The sequence below is a fragment of the Chiloscyllium plagiosum genome, unplaced genomic scaffold, assembly GCF_037043375.1.
Source record: "Chiloscyllium plagiosum isolate Xiang-an unplaced genomic scaffold, Cpla_swu_hap1 HiC_scaffold_24, whole genome shotgun sequence".
Classification (NCBI taxonomy): domain Eukaryota; kingdom Metazoa; phylum Chordata; class Chondrichthyes; order Orectolobiformes; family Hemiscylliidae; genus Chiloscyllium; species Chiloscyllium plagiosum.
The window spans coordinates 14227347-14251330 of NW_028270162.1; the positions used below are offsets into that span (position 1 = coordinate 14227347).

Sequence of the window (23984 nt, forward strand, 5' to 3'; positions counted from 1 at the left end):
TGAACATGGCATCATCTGACTAAAAAGGTAGAGGGAGAATATCGGTCTTGACTCTCTGATAAAATCCTCTCTTCTAGGTCAGAAGACTGTAGATTCAAACCCCACTTGAGCACTTACTTTAGCACATACAGTTAAAGTTTATTTATTGCATCATCTTTTATTCATAATGATCAGAGCAGTGTGGCATTTTATGTCACATGCACATAAGACAAAGAAAATTCTGAATGTTTTCAAACAATCAAAATATTCATTTAATTAGATACAAATTAATCAAATTTATTTTTATTTGGTAGTTGGTACAAATGAAGAAAGATTAGAATATTGAGCAATCAATCTGCTTAACGTTTTTTTTCAATTACCAATTCTATGTCTATAAGTATTACAGACCAAACCATCAAAATGGAAGTCAAATTATTAATAAGTGATTAGAGTTCAAATGGATTGAATCAGGTTGGTTAGTCAGTAACTTTTGCTCCATGATGGCATCTTGAGGTGTCCCATACATAAAGATTTCAGACTTTAAAAGCCAGCTTCCAACAGTAGTTATGAGAGTTTGACATTCTTTAGTGGCATGAGCTATTAAGTCACTTAGAAACTTAAATCAGTGTTCTACCTTGTACTTTCTATACTTCCATATCACTATACTTTTGAATGTTTTTAATTCTGTACAGGATATTAGAGTTAACAAGGATTTTGAGGACTTATTCAATGATGTAAAACAACATGTACCAAAGCTTGTAGTGAAACATGAGAAAAATGCAGATCTGTTCAAAAAACCAAGATCTAAGGTAAAACAAGTTCTCATTAGTTTTATATCAGTCAAAGTAATAATTTCTGTAGTTTCATGCACTTCACCAAGCACGCAATACTTACTGTTTTATGATATACAGGTTGTTGTTATAATGCAACAGTTGTGTTCCTCTGCAACTTTGCGCTGTAGAAAATTGTACTATGGAAAATCACGCTATAGAAGATTGCGAATCGAAAATCGCTATAGCCATTCAGTAGAAAGTTTGCATTATCCAAACAACGTCCACAATTCGTCAATCATATTATAGCCATCTCATGCTGATACAACTCGCGTTAAAGCAAAGCAACCTGTAAAATAAATTCTTCAGGTTGTATTACAATGAAATATATTTGTCCATCTGCTTATGTTACTTGATTGTCATCTATTTCACAACCTAATGCTTTACAGCTATCTCTAAGAAACAATTTACCTAAGTATGGTCAGTCTCATGGCTTTTACCTTGCAATATAATGAATTTAAGATCTACCAAATGCAACAGTAAACTCGGTGCTGTGTTATCAATGTGTACTTTCATTTAAAACATAATGACTGTTTCTCCCCATCCTGCCATTGCACAGCAATTTCTCAGAGTGGATCATTAGTTCTGTTATATCACTTCCTTAGTTCCCTGTCTGTTGGTAATAAAATTCACAACACTCAGAAGTGGAAGTCAATGTCCCTCTGCTCAAAGGACAGTCTTAATATATTTTTACATGAGTAGTTTTTCAAAACTTCTCTAACCACAAAAATTAGCAAAATCACCAAAAACATTGTGTACTTTGGAGATTTAACTATATATCCACAAAGTTCCAGGACAAACATATGGAAGCAATCTAATTATGAAACAAAGTTTAACAGGTATGACTACTTGAGGGCAAGTAGGTCACCTACTCTTGTACCCTACAACGCTATTCTGTAATTTCACCCCTAGGAGGTGCAGCAGACCTACTGGATTAATTCTCCTTTTTTTTTTCACAACCTTTTTTTTCCCCAGCACCCATGCAGTGTTTGCAGGTGTGAGACACAAGGTGCATGAATCTTTATTCAAATTTCCACCACCAGGAAGAAAAGAAACACCCGAGTGGCCTGTGACAAGCAGTGCCCTTGACATCAAAGGGCAGTGCTGTGTGATCAAACAGTGAAAGGGGAGGGCAGGGATTAAATCAAAATAGAGTTTGAGGGGGAAATGATGCACTCCACACCCTGCGGCGCTCACCTCTCCCTGAACAACTCCAGGGTGTTGGTGGACACCGCGTGCTCCTTCTCCAAGGACACCCGGGCTCTAACGTAAGCGCGGAAGAGGGGCAGGCAGTCGGTCCTAACGACCCCCTCCACAGCCCGCTGCCTGGACCTGTTTTTGGCCCGTTTAGTCAGGCCTAGGAGCAGACCCACGAGGAGGTCTTCAGCCCTGCCTTCCCTCCTCAGTACCGGGTGCCCGAAGATCAGGAGCGTGGGACTAAAGTGCAACCAAAAGTAGAGGAGCAGGTTTTTAAGAAAATCAAAAAGGGAGTGCAAACGCCCACACCCAATATACACGTGGTCCACGGACTCCACAGCGCCATAGAACAAGCAGTTGGGCTGGGAGTCCGTGAACCACCGCAATCTGCGGTTGCAGGGATCCGCTACTTGCAGGACCCTCCACCCCAGATCCCCGAGAGAAAAGGGGAGGACTCCCACATCGAGAGCCCTCCACTGGGGATCTCCACCGCCCGATGGCAAATGGGCACGCCAAGGTGTGTCCGGACGGTGGATGAGGGAGAAGAGGTGGACGGTGTGCAGCAGCAGTCTATACAGGGCCCTCCTTTTCACATCCTTGAACGAGACAAAATTAAAATTCCGGAGGCGGCTCAGGTTGTGGGGCACAGGCTCCCGCGGGAAGTACGGGACCTTGGGGCCAATGTGAAATTCCGTCTGGGCAGGGGTGAGCGCAGACGGGATTCCACTGCACACCTGAGCACCCTCCAACTGATGCACTACGTTGGGTCCGAGCACCGCCGTTTTAAGGCATCGGATGGCGGTGGCCACGTACCGGATGTTTACCACTGCCCTGCTCGCTATGTCCTGCGGCAGCGTCCTGCCCAGACCCCCGCCAGCCAGCACATCCACAACACTGGTCACCCTCGCCGCCACGGCCCTCCCCTCCGACAGCCACTCGAACCCACGAGTACAGAGGTGCAGATTCCTGAGCAATGGCTCCCTGACGACAGCTGATACCCCTGCGGGAGGGTAGGCGCGATGCAATTCGGCCATGTTCCAGACAGTGATCAGGTCCAGGTAAAAGACAGGCAGCGTCTTGAGGGCAACCTCCAAACCGTCACAGTCGACGAACAGGAGCTGCGTGTCGCAGTTGAGGTTACGCACCTGGCAGAAAAAAATACGTCGCCAGGGCACACCACCTAGGAGGAGGCTCGATGTAAAGGTGTCACTGCAAGGTCTGAAGGCGGAACGTCGCGACCTGGGTGCAGACGCACACCAGTGACTGACCGCCCTCAATAGGGAGACTCAGAACCTGCGCAGCGACCTAGTGCATCTTTTTGTCCCAGAAGAAGTCGACCAACGTTCTCTGAATGTCAGCGACAAAACCAGGAGGAGGGACCAAAGTGACCAGCCGGTGCCACAACATGGCAGCCACCAGCTGGTTTATGAGCAGCACTCGACTCCTTTAAGATAGCACACGGAGCAGTCTTGTCCAGCGGCCTAGGCGAGCTGTGACTTTGGCCTCCAGCTCCTGCTAGTTCGCCGGCCAGGATTCCTCAGCCGGGCTGAGGTAGACCCCCAGGTAGAGGAGTTGGGTGGTACTCTAGCTGAACCCCCGTAACTCCTCCGGCAGAGAGTCCACCCGCCACGGACCGACCAGTAGTCCAGAACATTTGGCCCAGTTGATCCTGGCAGAAGATGCTGCCGAGTACACGGCCTGGCACTCGCGCATCCTCCCCAGGTCAGCCGGGTTGGTGAAAGTGAGGAGCACGTCGTCTGCGTAGGCCGACGGGACCACCCCCGTGCGCGGGTAATTCTCCTTTTCTTTCCTTCCCGGCCTCCCTTCCCGGCCTCCCTTCCCGGCCTCCCTTCCCGGCCTCCCTTCCCGGCCTCCCTTCCCGGCCTCCCTTCCCTCCTTGCCTGCCTTCCTTGCCTGCCTTCCTTGCCTGCCTTCCTTGCCTGCCTTCCTTGCCTGCCTTCCATTCCAGGCCTTCCTTCCTTGCCTGCCTTCCTTGCCTGCCTTCCTTGCCTGCCTTCCTTGCCTGCCTTCCTTGCCTGCCTTCCTTGCCTCCCTTCCTTGCCTCCCTTCCTTGCCTCCCTTCCTTGCCTCCCTTCCTGGCCTCCCTTCCTGGCCTCCCTTCCTGGCCTCCCTTCCTGGCCTCCCTTCCTGGCCTCCCTTCCTGGCCTCCCTTCCTGGCCTCCCTTCCTGGCCTTCTTTCCTTCCTGCCTTGCCTTGCCTTCCTTCCTTGCCTTCTTTCCTTCCTGCCTTGCCTTGCCTTCCTTCCTTGCCTTCCTTCCTTGCCTTCCTTCCTTGCCTTCCTTGCCTGCCTTCCTTGCCTGCCTTCCTGGCCTCCCTTCCTGGCCTCCCTTCCTGGCCTCCCTTCCTGGCCTCCCTTCCTGGCCTCCCTTCCTGGCCTCCCTTCCTGGCCTCCCTTCCTGGCCTCCCTTCCTGGCCTCCCTTCCTGGCCTTCTTTCCTTCCTGCCTTGCCTTGCCTTCCTTCCTTGCCTTCTTTCCTTCCTGCCTTGCCTTGCCTTCCTTCCTTGCCTTCCTTCCTTGCCTTCCTTCCTTGCCTTCCTTCCTTCCTTGCCTTCCTTCCTTGCCTTCCTTCCTTGCCTTCCTTCCTTGCCTTCCTTCCTTGCCTGCCTTCCTTGCCTGCCTTCCTTGCCTGCCTTCCTTGCCTTGCTTCCCTTCCTGCCTTCCTTCCCTTCCTGCCTTCCTTCCCTTCCTGCCTGCCTTCCCTTCCTGCCTGCCTTCCTTCCTTCCTTGCCTTCCTTCCTTCCTTGCCTTCTTTCCTTCCTGCCTTGCATGGCTTGCCTTTCTTCCTTCCTTCCTTGCCATCCTTCCTTGCCATCCTTCCTTGCCATCCTTCCTTGCCATCCTTCCTTGCCATCCTTCCTTGCCATCCTTCCTTGCCATCCTTCCTTGCCACCCTTCCTGGCCTTCCTTCCTTGCCACCCTTCCTTCCTGGCCTTCCTTCCTTCCTGGCCTTCCTTCCTTCCTGGCCTTCCTTCCTTCCTGGCCTTCCTGGCCTTCCTTCCTTCCTGGCCTTCCTTCCTTCCTGGCCTTCCTTCCTTCCTGGCCTGCCTTCCTGGCCTGCCTTCCTTCCTTCCTTTCTTCCCGCCTTCCTTTCTTCCCGCCTTCCTTCCTTCCCGCCTTCCTTCCTTCCCGCCTTCCTTCCTTCCTTGCCTGCCTTCCTTGACTGCCTTCCTGGACTTCCTTCCTGGCCTTCCCACCTTCCGTGCCTTCTTGCCTTCCTGCCTTGCCTTGCCTTGCCTTCCTGCCTTGCCTTGCCTTGCCTTCCTTCCTTGCCTTCCTTCCTTGCCTTCCTTCCTTGCCTTCCTTGCCTTGCCTTCCTTGCCTTGCCTTCCTTGTCTTCCTTCCTTGCCTTGCCTGCCTGCCTTGCCTGCCTGCCTTGCCTTCCTTTCTTCCTGGCCTTCCTTTCTTCCTGGCCTTCCTTTCTTCCTGGCCTTCCTTTCTTCCTGGCCTTCCTTTCTTCCTGGCCTTCCTTTCTTCCTGGCCTTCCTTTCTTCCTGGCCTTCCTTTCTTCCTGGCCTTCCTTCCTTCCTGGCCTTCCTTCCTTCCTGGCCTTCCTTCCTGGCCTGCCTTCCTTGCCCTTGCCTGGCCTTCCTGCCTTTCCTTGCTTGCCTTGCCTTCCTTCCTTGCCTTCCTTCCTCGCCTTCCCTCCTTCCTTGCCTTCTTGCCTTCCTGCCTTGCCTTGCCTTGCCTTGCCTTGCCTTGCCTTGCCTTGCCTGCTTTGCCTTGCCTGCTTTGCCTTGCCTGCCTTGCCTTGCCTACCTTCCTTGCCTTGCCTACCTTCCTTGCCTTGCCTACCTTCCTTGCCTTGCCTTACCTTCCTTGCCTTGCCTTACCTTCCTTGCCTTGCCTTACCTTCCTTGCCTTGCCTTGCCTTGCCTTCCTTGCCTTGCCTTGCCTTACCTTCCTTGCCTTGCCTTACCTTCCTTGCCTTACCTTCCTTGCCTTGCCTTGCCTTACCTTCCTTGCCTTGCCTTACCTTCCTTGCCTTGCCTTACCTTCCTTGCCTTGCCTTACCTTCCTTGCCTTGCCTTACCTTCCTTGCCTTGCCTTACCTTCCTTTCTTCCTGGCCTTCCTTTCTTCCTGGCCTTCCTTTCTTCCTGGCCTTCCTTTCTTCCTGGCCTTCCTTTCTTCCTGGCCTTCCTTTCTTCCTGGCCTTCCTTTCTTTCCTGCCTTGCCTTCCTTGCCTTCCTTCCTTGCCTGCCTTCCTTGCCTTGCCTCCCTTGCCTTCCTTCCTTGCCTTCCTTCCTTGCCTGGCCTTCCTTGCCTGGCCTTCCTTGCCTGGCCTTCCTTGCCTGGCCTTCCTTGCCTGGCCTTCCTTGCCTGCCTTCCTTGCCTGCCTTCCTTGCCTTGCTTCCCTTCCTTCCCTTCCTGCCTTCCTTCCCTTCCTGCCTTCCTTCCCTTCCTGCCTTCCTTCCCTTCCTGCCTTCCTTCCCTTCCTGCCTGCCTTCCCTCCTTCCTTGCCTTCCCTCCTTCCTTGCCTTCCCTCCTTCCTTGCCTTCCTTCCTTCCTTGCCTTCCTTCCTTCCTTGCCTTCCTTCCTTCCTGCCTTGCATGGCTTGCCTTTCTTCCTTCCTTCCTGACATTCCTTGCCATCCTTCCTTGCCATCCTTCCTTGCCATCCTTCCTTGCCATCCTTCCTTGCCATCCTTCCTTGCCATCCTTCCTTGCCACCCTTCCTGGCCTTCCTTCCTTGCCACCCTTCCTTCCTGGCCTTCCTTCCTTCCTGGCCTTCCTTCCTTCCTGGCCTTCCTTCCTTCCTGGCCTTCCTTCCTTCCTGGCCTTCCTGGCCTTCCTTCCTTCCTTCCTTCCTGGCCTTCCTTCCTTCCTTCCTTCCTGGCCTTCCTTCCTTCCTTCCTTCCTGGCCTTCCTTCCTTCCTTCCTTCCTGGCCTTCCTTCCTTCCTTCCTTCCTGGCCTTCCTTCCTTCCTGGCCTGCCTTCCTTCCTGGCCTGCCTTCCTTCCTGGCCTGCCTTCCTTCCTGGCCTGCCTTCCTGGCCTGCCTTCCTTCCTTCCTGCCCGCCTTCCTTCCTTCCCGCCTTCCTTCCTTCCCGCCTTCCTTCCTTCCTTGCCTGCCTTCCTTGCCTGCCTTCCTTGCCTGCCTTCCTTCCTTCCTTGCCTGCCTTCCTTGCCTGCCTTCCTTGCCTGCCTTCCTTGCCTGCCTTCCTTGCCTGCCTTCCTTGCCTGCCTTCCTGGACGTCCTTCCTGGCCTTCCCACCTTCCGTGCCTTCTTGCCTTCCTGCCTTGCCTTGCCTTGCCTTCCTGCCTTGCCTTCCTTCCTTGCCTTCCTGGCCTTCCTGGCCTTCCTGGCCTTCCTTTCTTCCTGGCCTTCCTTTCTTCCTGGCCTTCCTTTCTTCCTGGCCTTCCTTTCTTCCTGGCCTTCCTTTCTTCCTGGCCTTCCTTTCTTCCTGGCCTTCCTTTCTTCCTGGCCTTCTTTCCTTCCTGCCTTGCCTTGCCTTGCCTTGCCTTGCCTTGCCTTGCCTTCCTTCCTTGCCTGCCTTCCTTGCCTGCCTTCCTTGCCTGCCTTCCTTGCCTGCCTTCCTTGCCTGCCTTCCTTGCCTGCCTTCCTTGCTTGCCTTCCTTGCCTGCCTTCCTTGCTTGCCTTCCTTCCTTGCCTTCCTTCCTTCCTGGCCTGCCTTCCTTCCTTCCTGGCCTGCCTTCCTTCCTTCCTGGCCTGCCTTCCTTCCTGGCCTGCCTTCCTTCCTTCCTGGCCTGCCTTCCTTCCTTCCCGCCTTCCTTCCCGCCTTCCTTCCCGCCTTCCTTCCCGCCTTCCTTCCCGCCTTCCTTCCCGCCTTCCTTCCCGCCTTCCTTCCCGCCTTCCTTCCCGCCTTCCTTCCCGCCTTCCTTCCTTCCTTCCTTCCCGCCTTCCTTCCTTCCTTCCTTCCCGCCTTCCTTCCTTCCTTCCCGCCTTCCTTCCTTCCTTCCCGCCTTCCTTCCTTCCTTCCCGCCTTCCTTCCTTGCCTTCCTTGCCTGCCTTCCTTCCTTGCTTTCCTTGCCTGCCTTCCTTCCTTGCCTTTCCTTTCTTCCTGGCCTTTCTTCCTTCCTTGCCTTCCTTCCTGGCCGGCCTTCCTTCCTGGCCGGCCTTCCTTCCTGGCCGGCCTTCCTTCCTGGCCGGCCTTCCTTCCTGGCCGGCCTTGCTTGCCTGCCTTCCTGGCCTGCCTTCCTGGCCTGCCTTCCTGGCCTGCCTTCCTTCCTTCCTTCCTTCCTTCCTGGCCTGCCTTCCTTCCTGGCCTGCCTTCCTTCCTTCCTTCCTTCCTTCCTGGCCTGCCTTCCTTCCTGGCCTGCCTTCCTTCCTGGCCTGCCTTCCTTCCTGGCCTGCCTTCCTTCCTGGCCTTCCTTCCTGGCCTTCCTTCCTGGCCTGCCTTCCTTCCTGGCCTGCCTTCCTTCCTGCCTCCCTTCCTTCCTTCCTTCCTTCCTGGCCTGCCTTCCTTCCTGGCCTGCCTTCCTTCCTGGCCTGCCTTCCTTCCTGGCCTGCCTGCCTTCCTGGCCTGCCTGCCTTCCTGGCCTGCCTTCCTGGCCTGCCTTCCTGGCCTGCCTTCCTTCCTGCCTCCCTTCCTTCCTTCCTTCCCGCCTTCCTTCCCGCCTTCCTTCCTTCCTTCCCGCCTTCCTTCCTTCCCGCCTTCCTTCCTTCCCGCCTTCCTCCCGCCTTCCTTCCCGCCTTGCCTTCTTTCCTTGCCTTCTTTCCTTGCCTTCTTTCCTTGCCTTCTTTCCTTGCCTTCTTTCCTTGCCTTCTTTCCTTGCCTTCCTTCCTTGCCTGCCTTCCTTGCCTGCCTTCCTTGCCTGCCTTCCTTGCCTGCCTTCCTTGCCTGCCTTCCTTGCCTGCCTTCCTTGCCTGCCTTCCTTGCCTTCCTTCCTTGCCTGCCTTCCTTGCCTTCCTTCCTTGCCTGCCTTCCTTGCCTGCCTTCCTTGCCTGCCTTCCTTGCCTGCCTTCCTTGCCTGCCTTCCTTGCCTGCCTTCCTTCCTTCCTTGCCTTCTTTCCTTCCTGCCTTGCATGGCTTGCCTTTCTTCCTTCCTTGCCGACCTTCCTTGCCATCCTTCCTTGCCATCCTTCCTTGCCATCCTTCCTTGCCACCCTTCCTTGCCACCCTTCCTTGCCACCCTTCCTTGCCACCCTTCCTTGCCACCCTTCCTTGCCACCCTTCCTTCCTTCCTTCCTGGCCTGCCTTCCTTCCTTCCTGGCCTGCCTTCCTTCCTTCCTTCCTGGCCTGCCTTCCTTCCTTCCTTCCTGGCCTGCCTTCCTTCCTTCCTTCCTGGCCTGCCTTCCTTCCTTCCTTCCTGGCCTGCCTTCCTTCCTTCCTTCCTGGCCTGCCTTCCTTCCTTCCTTCCTGGCCTGCCTTCCTTTCTGGCCTGCCTTCCTTCCTTCCTGGCCTGCCTTCCTTCCTTCCTGGCCTTGCCTTCCTTCCTGGCCTTGCCTTCCTTCCTGGCCTTGCCTTCCTTCCTGGCCTTGCCTTCCTGCCTTCCTTCCTGCCTCCCTTCCTTCCCGCCTTCCTTCCCGCCTTCCTTCCTTCCCGCCTTCCTTCCTTCCTTCCCGCCTTCCTTCCTTGCCTTCCTTCCTTGCCTTCCTTCCTTGCCTTCCTTCCTTGCCTTCCTTCCTTGCCTTCCTTCCTTGCCTTCCTTCCTTGCCTTCCTTCCTGGCCTTGCCTTCCTTCCTGGCCTTGCCTTCCTGCCTTCCTTCCTGCCTTCCTTCCTGCCTCCCTTCCTTCCCGCCTTCCTTCCTTCCCGCCTTCCTTCCTTCCTTCCCGCCTTCCTTCCTTCCTTCCTTGCCTTCCTTCCTTGCCTTCCTTCCTTGCCTTCCTTCCTTGCCTTCCTTCCTTGCCTTCCTTCCTTGCCTTCCTTCCTTGCCTGCCTTCCTTGCCTGCCTTCCTTGCCTGCCTTCCTTCCTTGCCTTTCCTTTCTTCCTGGCCTTCCTTCCTTCCTTGCCTTCCTTCCTTCCTTGCCTTCCTTCCTTCCTTGCCTTCCTTCCTTCCTTGCCTTCCTTCCTTCCTTGCCTTCCTTCCTTCCTTGCCTTCCTTCCTTCCTTGCTTGCCTTCCTTCCTTGCTTGCTTGCCTTCCTGGCCTGCCTTCCTTCCTTCCTTCCTGGCCTGCCTTCCTTTCTGGCCTGCCTTCCTTCCTTCCTGGCCTGCCTTCCTTCCTTCCTGGCCTTGCCTTCCTTCCTGGCCTTGCCTTCCTTCCTGGCCTTGCCTTCCTTCCTGGCCTTGCCTTCCTGCCTTCCTTCCTGCCTCCCTTCCTTCCCGCCTTCCTTCCCGCCTTCCTTCCTTCCCGCCTTCCTTCCTTCCTTCCCGCCTTCCTTCCTTGCCTTCCTTCCTTGCCTTCCTTCCTTGCCTTCCTTCCTTGCCTTCCTTCCTTGCCTTCCTTCCTTGCCTTCCTTCCTTGCCTTCCTTCCTGGCCTTGCCTTCCTTCCTGGCCTTGCCTTCCTGCCTTCCTTCCTGCCTTCCTTCCTGCCTCCCTTCCTTCCCGCCTTCCTTCCTTCCCGCCTTCCTTCCTTCCCGCCTTCCTTCCTTCCTTCCCGCCTTCCTTCCTTCCTTCCCGCCTTCCTTCCTTGCCTTCCTTCCTTGCCTTCCTTCCTTGCCTTCCTTCCTTGCCTTCCTTCCTTGCCTTCCTTCCTTGCCTGCCTTCCTTGCCTGCCTTCCTTGCCTGCCTTCCTTCCTTGCCTTTCCTTTCTTCCTGGCCTTCCTTCCTTCCTTGCCTTCCTTCCTTCCTTGCCTTCCTTCCTTCCTTGCCTTCCTTCCTTCCTTGCCTTCCTTCCTTCCTTGCTTGCCTTCCTTCCTTGCTTGCTTGCCTTCCTGGCCGGCCTTCCTTCCTTCCTGGCCTTCCTTCCAGGCCTTCCTTCCTGGCCTTCCTTCCTGGCCTTCCTTCCTGGCCTTCCTTCCTTGCTTGCCTGCCTTCCTGGCCTGCCTTCCTGGCCTGCCTTCCTGGCCTGCCTTCCTGGCCTGCCTTCCTGGCCTTCCTTCCTGGCCTGCCTTCCTTCCTTCCTTCCTTCCCGCCTTCCTTCCTTCCCGCCTTCCTTCCTTCCCGCCTTCCTTCCTTCCCGCCTTCCTTCCCGCCTTCCTTCCTTCCCGCCTTCCTCCCGCCTTCCTTCCCACCTTCCTCCCGCCTTCCTTCCCGCCTTCCTCCCGCCTTCCTTCCCGCCTTGCCTTCTTTCCTTGCCTTCTTTCCTTGCCTTCTTTCCTTGCCTTCCTTCCTTGCCTTCCTTCCTTGCCTTCCTTGCCTGCCTTCCTTGCCTGCCTTCCTTGCCTTCCTTCCTTGCCTTCCTTCCTTGCCTTCCTTCCTTGCCTGCCTTCCTTCCTTCCTGCCTTCCTTCCTGCCTGCCTTCCTTCCTGCCTGCCTTCCTTCCTGCCTGCCTTCCTTCCTGCCTGCCTTCCTTGCTGCCTGCCTTCCTTGCTGCCTGCCTTCCTTGCTGCCTGCCTTCCTTGCTGCCTGCCTTCCTTGCTGCCTGCCTTCCTTGCTGCCTGCCTTCCTTGCTGCCTGCCTTCCTTCCTTGCCTTCTTTACTTCCTGCCTTGCATGGCTTGCCTTTCTTGCCTTCCTTGCCATCCTTCCTTGCCATCCTTCCTTGCCATCCTTCCTTGCCATCCTTCCTGGCCTTCCTTCCTGGCCTTCCTTCCTGGCCTTCCTTCCTGGCCTTCCTTCCTGGCCTTCCTTCCTGGCCTTCCTTCCTGGCCTTCCTTCCTGGCCTGCCTTCCTGGCCTGCCTTCCTGGCCTGCCTTCCTGGCCTGCCTTCCTGGCCCTTGCCTTGCTTTGCCTGGCCTTGCTTTGCCTGGCCTTCCTGCCTTTCCTTGCCTTCCTTCCTTGTCTTCCTTCCTCGCCTTGCCTTGCCTTGCCTTCCTGCCTTGCCTTGCCTTGCCTTGCCTTGCCTTGCCTTCCTGCCTTGCCTTGCCTTGCCTGCCTTGCCTTCCTGCCTTGCCTTGCCTTCCTTCCTTGCCTTGCCTTCCTTCCTTGCCTTCCTTCCTGCCGTCCTTCCTTCCTGCCTTCCTTCCTTCCTGCCTTCCTTCCTTCCTGCCTTCCTTCCTTCCTGCCTTCCTTCCTTCCTGCCTTCCTTCCTTCCTGCCTGCCTTCCTTCCTGCCTGCCTTCCTTCCTGCCTGCCTTCCTTCCTGCCTGCCTTCCTTCCTGCCTGCCTTCCTTCCTGCCTGCCTGCCTTCCTTCCTGCCTGCCTCCCTTCCTGCCTGCCTTCCATCCTGCCTGCCTTCCTTGCTGCCTGCCTTCCTTCCTTGCCTTCTTTCCTTCCTGCCTTGCATGGCTTGCCTTTCTTGCCTTCCTTCCTGACCTTCCTTGCCATCCTTCCTTGCCATCCTTCCTTGCCATCCTTCCTTGCCATCCTTCCTTGCCATCCTTCCTGGCCTTCCTTCCTGGCCTGCCTTCCTTCCTGGCCTGCCTGCCTTCCTTCCTGGCCTGCCTTCCTTCCTGGCCTGCCTTCCTTCCTGGCCTGCCTTCCTTCCTGGCCTGCCTTCCTTCCCGCCTTCCTTCCTTCCTTCCTTCCCGCCTTCCTTCCTTCCCGCCTTCCTTCCTTCCCGCCTTCCTTCCTTCCCGCCTTCCTTCCTTCCCACCTTCCTTCCTTCCCACCTTCCTTCCCGCCTTCCTTCCTTCCCGCCTTCCTTCCTTCCCGCCTTCCTCCCGCCTTCCTTCCCGCCTTCCTTCCCGCCTTCCTTCCCGCCTTCCTTCCCGCCTTCCTTCCCGCCTTCCTTCCCGCCTTCCTTCCCTCCTTGCCTTCCTTCCTTCCTTGCCTTCCTTCCTTGCCTGCCTTCCTTGCCTGCCTTCCTTGCCTGCCTTCCTTGCCTGCCTTCCTTGCCTGCCTTCCTTGCCTTCCTTCCTTGCCTTCCTTCCTTGCCTGCCTTCCTTGCCTGCCTTCCTTGCCTGCCTTCCCTCCTTCCTGCCTTCCCTCCTTCCTGCCTTCCCTCCTTCCTGCCTTCCCTCCTTCCTTCCTTCCTGCCTTCCTTCCTGCCTTCCTTCCTTCCTTCCTTCCTTCCTTCCTTCCTTCCTTCCTTCCTTCCTTCCTTCCTTCCTTCCTTCCTTCCTGCCTTCCTTCCTGCCTGCCTTCCTTCCTGCCTGCCTTCCTTCCTGCCTGCCTGCCTTCCTGCCTGCCTTCCTTCCTGCCTGCCTTCCTTCCTGCCTGCCTTCCTTCCTGCCTGCCTTCCTTGCTGCCTGCCTTCCTTCCTTGCCTTCTTTACTTCCTGCCTTGCATGGCTTGCCTTTCTTGCCTTCCTTCCTGACCTTCCTTGCCATCCTTCCTTGCCATCCTTCCTTGCCATCCTTCCTTGCCATCCTTCCTTGCCATCCTTCCTGGCCTGCCTTCCTTCCCGCCTTCCTTCCTTCCTTGCCTGCCTTCCTTGCCTGCCTTCCTTGCCTGCCTTCCTTGCCTGCCTTCCTTGCCTGCCTTCCTTCCTTCCTGCCTTCCTTCCTTCCTGCCTTCCTTCCTTCCTGCCTTCCTTCCTGCCTGCCTTCCTTCCTGCCTGCCTTCCTTCCTGCCTGCCTTCCTTCCTGCCTGCCTTCCTTCCTGCCTGCCTTCCTTCCTGCCTGCCTTCCTTCCTTGCCTTCTTTACTTCCTGCCTTGCATGGCTTGCCTTACCTTCCTGCCTTCCTTGCCTTCCTTCCTGGCCTTCCTTCCTGGCCTTCCTTCCTGGCCTTCCTTCCTGGCCTTCCTTCCTGGCCGTCCTTCCTTCCTGGCCTTCCTTCCTTCCTTCCTTGCCTGCCTTCCTTGCCTGCCTTCCTTGCCTGCCTTCCTTGCCTGCCTTCCTTGCCTGCCTTCCTTGCCTGCCTTCCTTCCTTGCCTTACCTTCCTGCCTTCCTTGCCTTCCTTCCTTGCCTTCCTTCCTTGCCTTCCTTCCTTGCCTTCCTTCCTTGCCTTCCTTCCTTGCCTTCCTTCCTTGCCTGCCTTCCTTGCCTGCCTTCCTTGCCTGCCTTCCTTGCCTGCCTTCCTTGCCTGCCTTCCTTGCTTGCCTTCCTTGCTTGCCTTCCTTGCTTGCCTTCCTTGCTTGCCTTCCTTCCTTGCCTTCCTTCCTTGCCTTCCTTCCTTGCCTTCCTTCCTGGCCTTCCTTCCTGGCCTTCCTTCCTGGCCTTCCTTCCTGGCCTTCCTTCCTGGCCTTCCCACCTTCCGTGCCTTCTTGCCTTCCTGCCTTGCCTTGCCTTCCCTTGCCCCCCTTCCCTTGCCCCCCTTCCCTTGCCCCCCTTCCCTTGCACCCCTTCCCTTGCCCCCCTTCCCTTGCCCCCCTTCCCTTGCCCCCCTTCCCTTGCCCCCCTTCCCTTGCCCTCCTTCCTGGCCTTCCCACCTTCCGTGCCTTCTTGCCTTCCTGCCTTGCCTTGCCTTGCCTTGCCTTGCCTTGCCTTGCCTTGCCTTGCCTTGCCTTGCCTTCCTGCCTTGCCTTCCTGCCTTGCCTTCCTGCCTTGCCTTCCTGCCTTGCCTTCCTTCCTTGCCTTCCTGCCTTGCCTTCCTGCCTTGCCTTCCTGCCTTGCCTTCCTGCCTTGCCTTCCTTCCTTGCCTTCCTTCCTTGCCTTCCTTCCTTGCCTTCCTTCCTGGCCTGCCTTCCTTCCTTGCCTTCCTTCCTTGCCTTCCTTCCTTGCCTTCCTTCCTTGCCTTCCTTCCTTGCCTTCCTTCCTTGCCTTCCTTCCTGGCCTGCCTTCCTTCCTTGCCTTCCTTCCTTGCCTTGCGTTGCCTTGCCTGCCTGCCTTGCCTGCCTTCCTGGCCTTCCTTTCTTCCTGGCCTTCCTTTCTTCCTGGCCTTCCTTTCTTCCTGGCCTTCCTTTCTTCCTGGCCTTCCTTTCTTCCTGGCCTTCCTTTCTTCCTGGCCTTCCTTTCTTCCTTGCCTTCCTTCCTGGCCTGCCTTCCTTCCTGGCCTGCCTTCCTTCCTGGCCTTCTTTCCTTCCTGCCTTGCCTTGCCTTGCCTTGCCTTGCCTGCCTTCCTTCCCCGCCTTCCTTCCCCGCCTTCCTTCCCCGCCTTCCTTCCCCGCCTTCCTTCCCGCCTTCCTTCCCGCCTTCCTTCCCGCCTTCCTTCCCGCCTTCCTTCCTTCCCGCCTTCCTTCCTTCCCGCCTTCCTTCCTTCCTTCCCGCCTTCCTTCCTTCCTTCCCGCCTTCCTTCCTTCCTTCCCGCCTTCCTTCCTTCCCGCCTTCCTTACTTCCTTCCCGCCTTCCTTACTTCCTTCCCGCCTTCCTTCCTTCCTTCCTTCCTTCCCGCCTTCCTTGCCTTCCTTCCTTGCCTTCCTTCCTTGCCTTCCTTCCTTGCCTTCCTTCCTTGCCTTCCTTCCTTGCCTTCCTTCCTTGCCTTGCGTTGCCTTGCCTGCCTGCCTTGCCTGCCTTCCTGGCCTTCCTTTCTTCCTGGCCTTCCTTTCTTCCTGGCCTTCCTTTCTTCCTGGCCTTCCTTTCTTCCTGGCCTTCCTTTCTTCCTGGCCTTCCTTTCTTCCTGGCTTTCCTTTCTTCCTGGCCTTCCTTCCTGGCCTGCCTTCCTTCCTGGCCTGCCTTCCTTCCTGGCCTTCTTTCCTTCCTGCCTTGCCTTGCCTTGCCTTGCCTTGCCTGCCTTCCTTCCCCGCCTTCCTTCCCCGCCTTCCTTCCCCGCCTTCCTTCCCCGCCTTCCTTCCCCGCCTTCCTTCCCCGCCTTCCTTCCCGCCTTCCTTCCCGCCTTCCTTCCCGCCTTCCTTCCTTCCCGCCTTCCTTCCTTCCCGCCTTCCTTCCTTCCCGCCTTCCTTCCTTCCTTCCCGCCTTCCTTCCTTCCTTCCCGCCTTCCTTACTTCCTTCCCGCCTTCCTTACTTCCTTCCCGCCTTCCTTACTTCCTTCCCGCCTTCCTTCCTTCCTTCCCGCCTTCCTTGCCTTCCTTCCTTGCCTTCCTTCCTTGCCTTCCTTCCTTGCCTTCCTTCCTTGCCTTCCTTCCTTGCCTTCCTTCCTTGCCTGCCTGCCTTGCCTGCCTTCCTTGCCTGCCTTCCTTGCCTGCCTTCCTTGCCTGCCTTCCTTGCCTGCCTTCCTTGCCTGCCTTCCTTGCCTGCCTTCCTTGCCTGCCTTCCTTGCCTGCCTTCCTTCCTTGCCTTTCCTTTCTTCCTGGCCTTTCTTTCTTCCTTCCTTGCCTTCCTTCCTTCCTTGCTTGCCTTCCTTCCTGGCCGGCCTTCCTTCCTGGCCTTCCTTCCTGGCCTTCCTTCCTTCCTGGCCTTCCTTCCTGGCCTTCCTTCCTGGCCTTCCTTCCTGGCCTTCCATCCTGGCCTTCCTTCCTGGCCTTCCTTCCTTGCTTGCCTTCCTTCCTGGCCTTCCTTCCTGGCCTTCCTTCCTGGCCTTCCATCCTGGCCTTCCTTCCTGGCCTTCCTTCCTTGCCTTCCTTCCTTGCTTGCCTTCCTTCCTTGCTTGCCTTCCTTCTTTGCTTGCCTTCCTGGCCGGCCTGCCTTCCTGGCCTGCCTTCCTGGCCGGCCTTCCTTCCTGGCCGGCCTTCCTGGCCGGCCTTCCTGGCCGGCCTTCCTGGCCGGCCTTCCTGGCCGGCCTTCCTGGCCTGCCTTCCTGGCCTGCCTTCCTGGCCTGCCTTCCTGGCCTGCCTTGCTGGCCTGCCTTGCTGGCCTGCCTTCCTGGCCTTCCTTCCTGGCCCTTGCCTTGCTTTGCCTGGCCTTGCTTTGCCTGGCCTTCCTGCCTTTCCTTGCCTTCCTTCCTTGCCTTCCTTCCTCGCCTTCCCTCCTTCCTTGCCTTCCTGCCTTCCTGCCTTGCCTTGCCTTGCCTTGCCTTGCCTTGCCTTGCCTTGCCTTGCCTTCTTGCCTTGCCTTGCCTTGCCTTGCCTTCCTGCCTTGCCTTGCCTTGCCTGCTTTGCCTTGCCTGCTTTGCCTTGCCTGCCTTGCCTTGCCTGCCTTGCCTTCCTGCCTTGCCTTCCTGCCTTGCCTTCCTTCCTTGCCTTCCTTGCCTTGCCTTGCCTTCCTTCCTTGCCTTCCTTCCTTGCCTTCCTTCCTTCCTGCCTTCCTTCCTTCCTGCCTTCCTTCCTTCCTGCCTTCCTTCCTGCCTGCCTTCCTTCCTGCCTGCCTTCCTTCCTGCCTGCCTTCCTGCCTGCCTGCCTTCCTTCCTTCCTGCCTTCCTTCCTGCCTTCCTTCCTGCCTGCCTTCCTTCCTGCCTGCCTTCCTTCCTGCCTGCCTTCCTTCCTGCCTGCCTTCCTTCCTGCCTGCCTTCCTTCCTGCCTGCCTTCCTTGCTGCCTGCCTTCCTTCCTTGCCTTCTTTCCTTCCTGCCTTGCATGGCTTGCCTTTCTTGCCTTCCTTCCTGAACTTCCTTGCCATCCTTCCTTGCCATCCTTCCTGGCCTTCCTTCCTTGCCATCCTTCCTGGCCTGCCTTCCTTCCTGGCCTGCCTTCCTTCCTGGCCTGCCTTCCTTCCTGGCCTGCCTTCCTTCCTGGCCTGCCTTCATGGGCTTCCTTCCTGGCCTGCCTTCCTTCCTGCCTCCCTTCCTTCCTTCCTTCCCGCCTTCCTTCCTTCCTTCCCGCCTTCCTTCCTTCCCGCCTTCCTCCCGCCTTCCTTCCCGCCTTCCTCCCGCCTTCCTTCCCGCCTTGCCTTCTTTCCTTGCCTTCTTTCCTTGCCTTCTTTCCTTGCCTTCCTTCTTTCCTTGCCTTCCTTCCTTCCTTGCCTGCCTTCCTTGCATGCCTTCCTTGCCTGCCTTCCTTGCCTGCCTTCCTTGCCTGCCTTCCTTGCCTGCCTTCCTTCCTTGCCTGCCTTCCTTCCTGCCTGCCTTCCTTCCTTCCTGCCTTCCTTCCTTCCTGCCTTCCTTCCTTCCTGCCTTCCTTCCTTCCTGCCTTCCTTCCTGCCTGCCTTCCTTCCTGCCTGCCTGCCTTCCTGCCTGCCTGCCTTCCTTGCTGCCTGCCTTCCTTGCTGCCTGCCTTCCTTGCTGCCTGCCTTCCTTCCTTGCCTTCTTTACTTCCTGCCTTGCATGGCTTGCCTTTCTTGCCTTCCTTCCTGACCTTCCTTGCCATCCTTCCTTGCCATCCTTCCTTGCCATCCTTCCTTGCCATCCTTCCTTGCCATCCTTCCTTGCCATCCTTCCTTGCCTTCCTTCCTGGCCTTCCTTCCTGGCCTTCCTTCCTGGCCTTCCTTCCTGGCCTTCCTTCCTGGCCTTCCTTCCTGGCCTTCCTTCCTGGCCTTCCTTCCTTCCTTCCTTCCTGGCCTTCCTTCCTTCCTGGCCTTCCTTCCTTCCCGCCTTCCTTCATTCCTTGCCTGCCTTCCTTGCCTGCCTTCCTTGCCTGCCTTCCTTGCCTTACCTTCCTGCCTTCCTTGCCTTCCTTCCTTGCCTTCCTTCCTTGCCTTCCTTCCTTGCCTTCCTTCCTTGCCTGCCTTGCCTTCCTTCCTTGCCTGCCTTCCTTGCCTGCCTTCCTTGCCTGCCTTCCTTGCCTGCCTTCCTTGCCTGCCTTCCTTGCCTGCCTTCCTTGCCTGCCTTCCTTGCCTGCCTTCCTTGCCTGCCTTCCTTGCCTGCCTTCCTTGCCTGCCTTCCTTCCTTGCCTTCCTTCCTTGCCTTCCTTCCTTGCCTTCCTTCCTTGCCTTCCTTCCTTGCCTTCCTTCCTTGCCTTCCTTCCTTGCCTTCCTTCCTTGCCTTCCTTCCTTGCCTTCCTTCCTTGCCTTCCTTCCTTCCTTGCCTTCCTTCCTTGCCTTCCTTCCTTGCCTTCCTTCCTTGCCTTCCTTCCTTGCCTTCCTTCCTTGCCTTCCTTCCTGGCCTTCCTTCCTGGCCTTCCTTCCTTCCTGGCCTTCCTTCCTTGCCTTCCTTCCTTGCCTTGCGTTGCCTTGCCTGCCTTCCTGGCCTTCCTTTCTTCCTGGCCTTCCTTTCTTCCTGGCCTTCCTTTCTTCCTGGCCTTCCTTTCTTCCTGGCCTTCCTTTCTTCCTGGCCTTCCTTTCTTCCTGGCCTTCCTTTCTTCCTGGCCTTCCTTCCTTCCTGGCCTTCCTTCCTTCCTGGCCTTCTTTCCTTCCTGCCTTGCCTTGCCTTGCCTTGCCTTGCCTTCCCCGCCTTCCTTCCCCGCCTTCCTTCCCCGCCTTCCTTCCCCGCCTTCCTTCCCCGCCTTCCTTCCCCGCCTTCCTTCCCCGCCTTCCTTCCCGCCTTCCTTCCTTCCCGCCTTCCTTCCTTCCCGCCTTCCTTCCTTCCCGCCTTCCTTCCTTCCTTCCCGCCTTCCTTCCTTCCTTCCCGCCTTCCTTCCTTCCTTCCCGCCTTCCTTCCTTCCTTCCCGCCTTCCTTCCTTCCTTCCTTCCTTCCCGCCTTCCTTCCTTCCTTCCCGCCTTCCTTCCTTCCTTCCCGCCTTCCTTCCTTCCCGCCTTCCTTCCTTCCCGCCTTCCTTCCTTCCTTCCCGCCTTCCTTCCTTCCTTCCTTCCTTCCTTCCTTGCCTTCCTTTCTTGCCTTCCTTCCTTGCCTTCCTTCCTTGCCTGCCTTCCTGGCCTTCCTTTCTTCCTGGCCTTCCTTCCTTCCTGGCCTTCCTTCCTTCCTGGCCTTCTTTCCTTCCTGCCTTGCCTTGCCTTGCCTTGCCTTGCCTTGCCTTGCCTTCCCCGCCTTCCTTCCCCGCCTTCCTTCCCCGCCTTCCTTCCCCGCCTTCCTTCCCCGCCTTCCTTCCCCGCCTTCCTTCCCCGCCTTCCTTCCTTCCCGCCTTCCTTCCTTCCTTCCCGCCTTCCTTCCTTCCTTCCCGCCTTCCTTCCTTCCTTCCCGCCTTCCTTCCTTCCTTCCCGCCTTCCTTCCTTGCCTTCCTTCCTTGCCTTCCTTTCTTGCCTTCCTTTCTTGCCTTCCTTCCTTGCCTGCCTTCCTTGCCTGCCTTCCTTCCTTGCCTTTCCTTTCTTCCTGGCCTTTCTTCCTTCCTTGCCTTCCTTCCTTCCTTGCTTGCCTTCCTTCCTTGCTTTCCTTCCTTCCTTGCTTGCCTTCCTGGCCGGCCTGCCTTCCTGGCCGGCCTTCCTTCCTGGCCGGCCTTCCTTCCTGGCCGGCCTTCCTTCCTGGCCGGCCTTCCTTCCTGGCCGGCCTTCCTTCCTGGCCGGCCTTCCTTCCTGGCCGGCCTTCCTTCCTGGCCGGCCTTCCTTGCTTGCCTTCCTTCCTGGCCTTCCTTCCTGGCCTTCCTTCCTGGCCTTCCTTGCTGGCCTTCCTTGCTGGCCTGCCTTGCTGGCCTGCCTTGCTGGCCTGCCTTGCTGGCCTGCCTTGCTGGCCTGCCTTGCTGGCCTGCCTTGCTGGCCTGCCTTGCTGGCCTGCCTTGCTGGCCTGCCTTCCTGGCCTTCCTTCCTGGCCCTTGCCTTCCTTCCTTCCTTGCCTTCCTTCCTCGCCTTCCCTCCTTCCTTGCCTTCTTGCCTTCCTGCCTTGCCTTGCCTTGCCTTGCCTTGCCTTCCTGCCTTGCCTTCCTGCCTTGCCTTGCCTGCTTTGCCTTGCCTGCCTTGCCTTTCCTTCCTTGCCTTGCCTTGCCATCCTTCCTTGCCATCCTTCCTTGCCATCCTTCCTTGCCATCCTTCCTTGCCATCCTTCCTTGCCATCCTTCCTGGCCTTCCTTCCTTCCTGGCCTTCCTTCCTTCCTGGCCTTCCTTCCTTCCTGGCCTTCCTTCCTTCCTGGCCTGCCTTCCTTCCTGGCCTGCCTTCCTTCCTGGCCTGCCTTCCTTCCTGGCCTGCCTTCCTTCCTGGCCTGCCTTCCTTCCTGGCCTGCCTTCCTGGCCTTCCTTCCTGGCCTGCCTCCCTTCCTTCCTTCCTTCCCGCCTTCCTTCCTTCCCGCCTTCCTTCCTTCCCGCCTTCCTTCCTTCCCGCCTTCCTTCCTTCCCGCCTTCCTTCCTTCCCGCCTTCCTTCCTTCCCGCCTTCCTTCCTTCCCGCCTTCCTTCCCGCCTTCCTTCCTACCTTGCCTTCTTTCCTTGCCTTCCTTCCTTCCTTGCCTGCCTTCCTTGCCTGCCTTCCTTGCCTGCCTTCCTTGCCTGCCTTCCTTGCCTGCCTTCCTTGCCTGCCTTCCTTGCCTGCCTTCCTTGCCTGCCTGCCTTGCCTGCCTGCCTTGCCTGCCTGCCTTCCCTCCTTCCTGCCTTCCCTCCTTCCTGCCTTCCCTCCTTCCTGCCTTCCCTCCTTCCTGCCTTCCCTCCTTCCTGCCTGCCTTCCTTCCTGCCTGCCTTCCTTCCTGCCTGCCTGCCTTCCTTCCTGCCTGCCTTCCTTCCTGCCTGCCTTCCTTCCTGCCTGCCTTCCTTGCTGCCTGCCTTCCTTCCTTGCCTTCTTTACTTCCTGCCTTGCATGGCTTGCCTTTCTTGCCTTCCTTGCCATCCTTCCTTGCCATCCTTCCTTGCCATCCTTCCTTGCCATCCTTCCTTGCCATCCTTCCTTGCCATCCTTCCTTGCCATCCTTCCTTGCCATCCTTCCTGGCATTCCTTCCTGGCCATCCTTCCTTCCTGGCCTGCCTTCCTTCCCGCCTTCCTTCCTTCCTTGCCTGCCTTCCTTGCCTGCCTTCCTTGCCTGCCTTCCTTGCCTGCCTGCCTGCCTTGCCTGCCTGCCTTGCCTGCCTGCCTTGCCTGCCTGCCTTCCTTCCTTGCCTTCTTTACTTCCTTCCTTCCTTCCTTCCTTCCTTCCTTCCTTCCTTCCTGCCTGCCTTCCTTCCTGCCTGCCTTCCTTCCTGCCTGCCTTCCTTCCTGCCTGCCTTCCTTCCTGCCTGCCTTCCTTGCTGCCTGCCTTCCTTCCTTGCCTTCTTTACTTCCTGCCTTGCATGGCTTGCCTTTCTTGCCTTCCTTCCTGACCTTCCTTGCCGACCTTCCTTGCCATCCTTCCTTGCCATCCTTCCTTGCCATCCTTCCTTGCCATCCTTCCTTGCCATCCTTCCTTGCCATCCTTCCTTGCCATCCTTCCTTGCCATCCTTCCTGGCCTTGCTTCCTGGCCTTGCTTCCTGGCCTTGCTTCCTGGCCTTGCTTCCTGGCCTTGCTTCCTGGCCTTCCTTCCTTGCCTTCCTTCCTTGCCTTCCTTCCTGGCCTTCCTTCCTGGCCTTCCTTCCTGGCCTTCCTTCCTGGCCTTCCTTCCTGGCCTTCCTTCCTGGCCTTCCTTCCTGGCCTTCCTTCCTGGCCTTCCCACCTTCCGTGCCTTCTTGCCTTCCTGCCTTGCCTTGCCTTGCCTTCCCTTGCCCCCCTTCCCTTGCCCCCCTTCCCTTGCCCCCCTTCCCTTGCCCCCCTTCCCTTGCCCCCCTTCCCTTGCCCCCCTTCCCTTGCCCCCCTTCCCTTGCCCCCCTTCCTGGCCTTCCCACCTTCCTGCCTTGCCTTCCTGCCTTGCCTTGCCTTGCCTTGCCTTCCTTGCCTTGCCTTGCCTTGCCTTCCTTGCCTTCCTTCCTTGCCTTCCTTCCTTGCCTTGCGTTCCTGCCTTGCCTGCCTGCCTTGCCTGCCTTCCTGGCCTTCCTTTCTTCCTGGCCTTCCTTTCTTCCTGGCCTTCCTTTCTTCCTGGCCTTCCTTTCTTCCTGGCCTTCCTTTCTTCCTGGCCTTCCTTTCTTCCTGGCCTTCCTGGCCTTCCTTTCTTCCTGCCTCCTTCCTGCCTTCCTTCCTGCCTTCCTTCCTGCCTTCCTTCCTGCCTGCCTTCCTGCCTGCCTTCCTGCCTGCCTTCCTTCCTGCCTTCCTTACTGCAGTCCTTCCTGCCTTCCTTCCTTCCCGCCTTCCTTCCTTCCTTGCCGTCCTTCCTTGCCTTGCCTTGCCTTGCCTTGCCTTGCCTTGCCTTGCCTTGCCTTCCTTCCTTGTCTGCCTTCCTGCCTTGCCTTGCCTTGCCTTACCTCCCTCTTATTTTTTTTTCCCCAACTGCCATGTTGTGGGTGTGCAGGTGTGAGACACAGCGAGAGACGCAAGGTGTACAAATCTTTATTCAATTTCCGCCACCAGGAAGAAAGGAAACACCCGAGTGGCCAGTGACAAGCAGCGCCCTTCGCAATAGGCAATGCTGTGTGATCAAACAGTGAAGGGGAGGACAGGGATTAAATCAAAATCGAGTTGGAGCGGGAAATAATGCACTCCACTCCCTGCGGGGCCCACCTCTCCCTGAACAACTCCAGGGTGTTGGTGGACACCGCGTGCTCCTTCTCCAAGGACACCCGGGCTCTAACGTAACCGCGGAAGAGGGGCAGGCAGTCGGCCCAAACGACCCCCTCCACGGCCCGCTGCCTGGACCTGTTAATGGCCAGTTTGGCCAGGCTCAGGACCTGACCCACGTGGTGGTCTTCAGACCTGCCCTCCCTCCTCCATACCGGGTGCCCGAAGATCAGGAGCGTGGGACTGAAATGCAACCAAAAGCAGAGGAGGAGGTTTTTAAGAAAGTCAAAAAGGGAGTGCAAATGCCCACACCCAATAGACACGTGGTCCACAGACTCCACAGCGCCACAGAACAAGCAGTTGGGCTGGAAGTCCGTGAACCACTGCAATCTGCGGTTGCAGGGAATGCTGCGTGTAGCACCTTCCGCCCCAGATCCCCGAGAGAAAGGGGGAGGACTCCCGCGTTGAGAGCTCGCCACTGGGGATCCCCACCGCCCCGTGGCAAATGGGCACGCCAAGGCGTGTCCGGACAGTGGATGAGGGAGAAGAGGTGGACGGTGTGCAGCAGCAGTCTGTACAGGGCCCGACTTTTTACTCCCTGAAAGGGAACAAAATTAAAATTCCGGAGGCGGCTCAGGTTGTGGGGCACAGGCTCCCGCGGGAAGTACGGGACCTTGGGGCCAATGTGAAATTCCGTCCGGGCTGGGGTGAACGCAGACGGGATCCCACCGCACACCTGAGCGTCCTCCAACTGGTGAACTACATCGGGACCGAGCACCGCCGTTTTAAGGCGTCGGATGGCGGTGGCCATGTACCGGACGTCTACCGCTGCCCTGCTCGCTATGTCCTGCGGCAGCGTCCAGCCCAGTCCCCCAGCATCCAGCACATCTCTGACCCTGGTCACCCTCGGTGTCACGGCCCTCCCCTCCGACAGCCACTCGAACCTGCTAGTACGGAGGTGCGGATTCCTGAGCAACGGCTCACTGACAACAGCCGCTACTCCTGCCGGAGGGTAGGCGCCGCGCAATTCGACCATGTTCCAGACAGTGAT

At 57.5% G+C, this 23984-nt stretch overlaps 1 protein-coding gene across 2 annotated transcripts in view; it reads left to right on the forward strand.

The window, feature by feature from the left end:
• LOC122562546 (uncharacterized) overlaps positions 1–23984 on the forward strand; it is a 101364-nt gene that overhangs the window by 61160 nt on the left and 16220 nt on the right. For both annotated transcript variants that reach the window (XM_088000302.1, XM_043715462.2), the window contains exon 10: positions 672–788. In XM_088000302.1, the coding sequence (XP_087856428.1) occupies positions 672–788 (117 nt within the window). The remainder of the gene's footprint in view (positions 1–671; positions 789–23984) is intronic.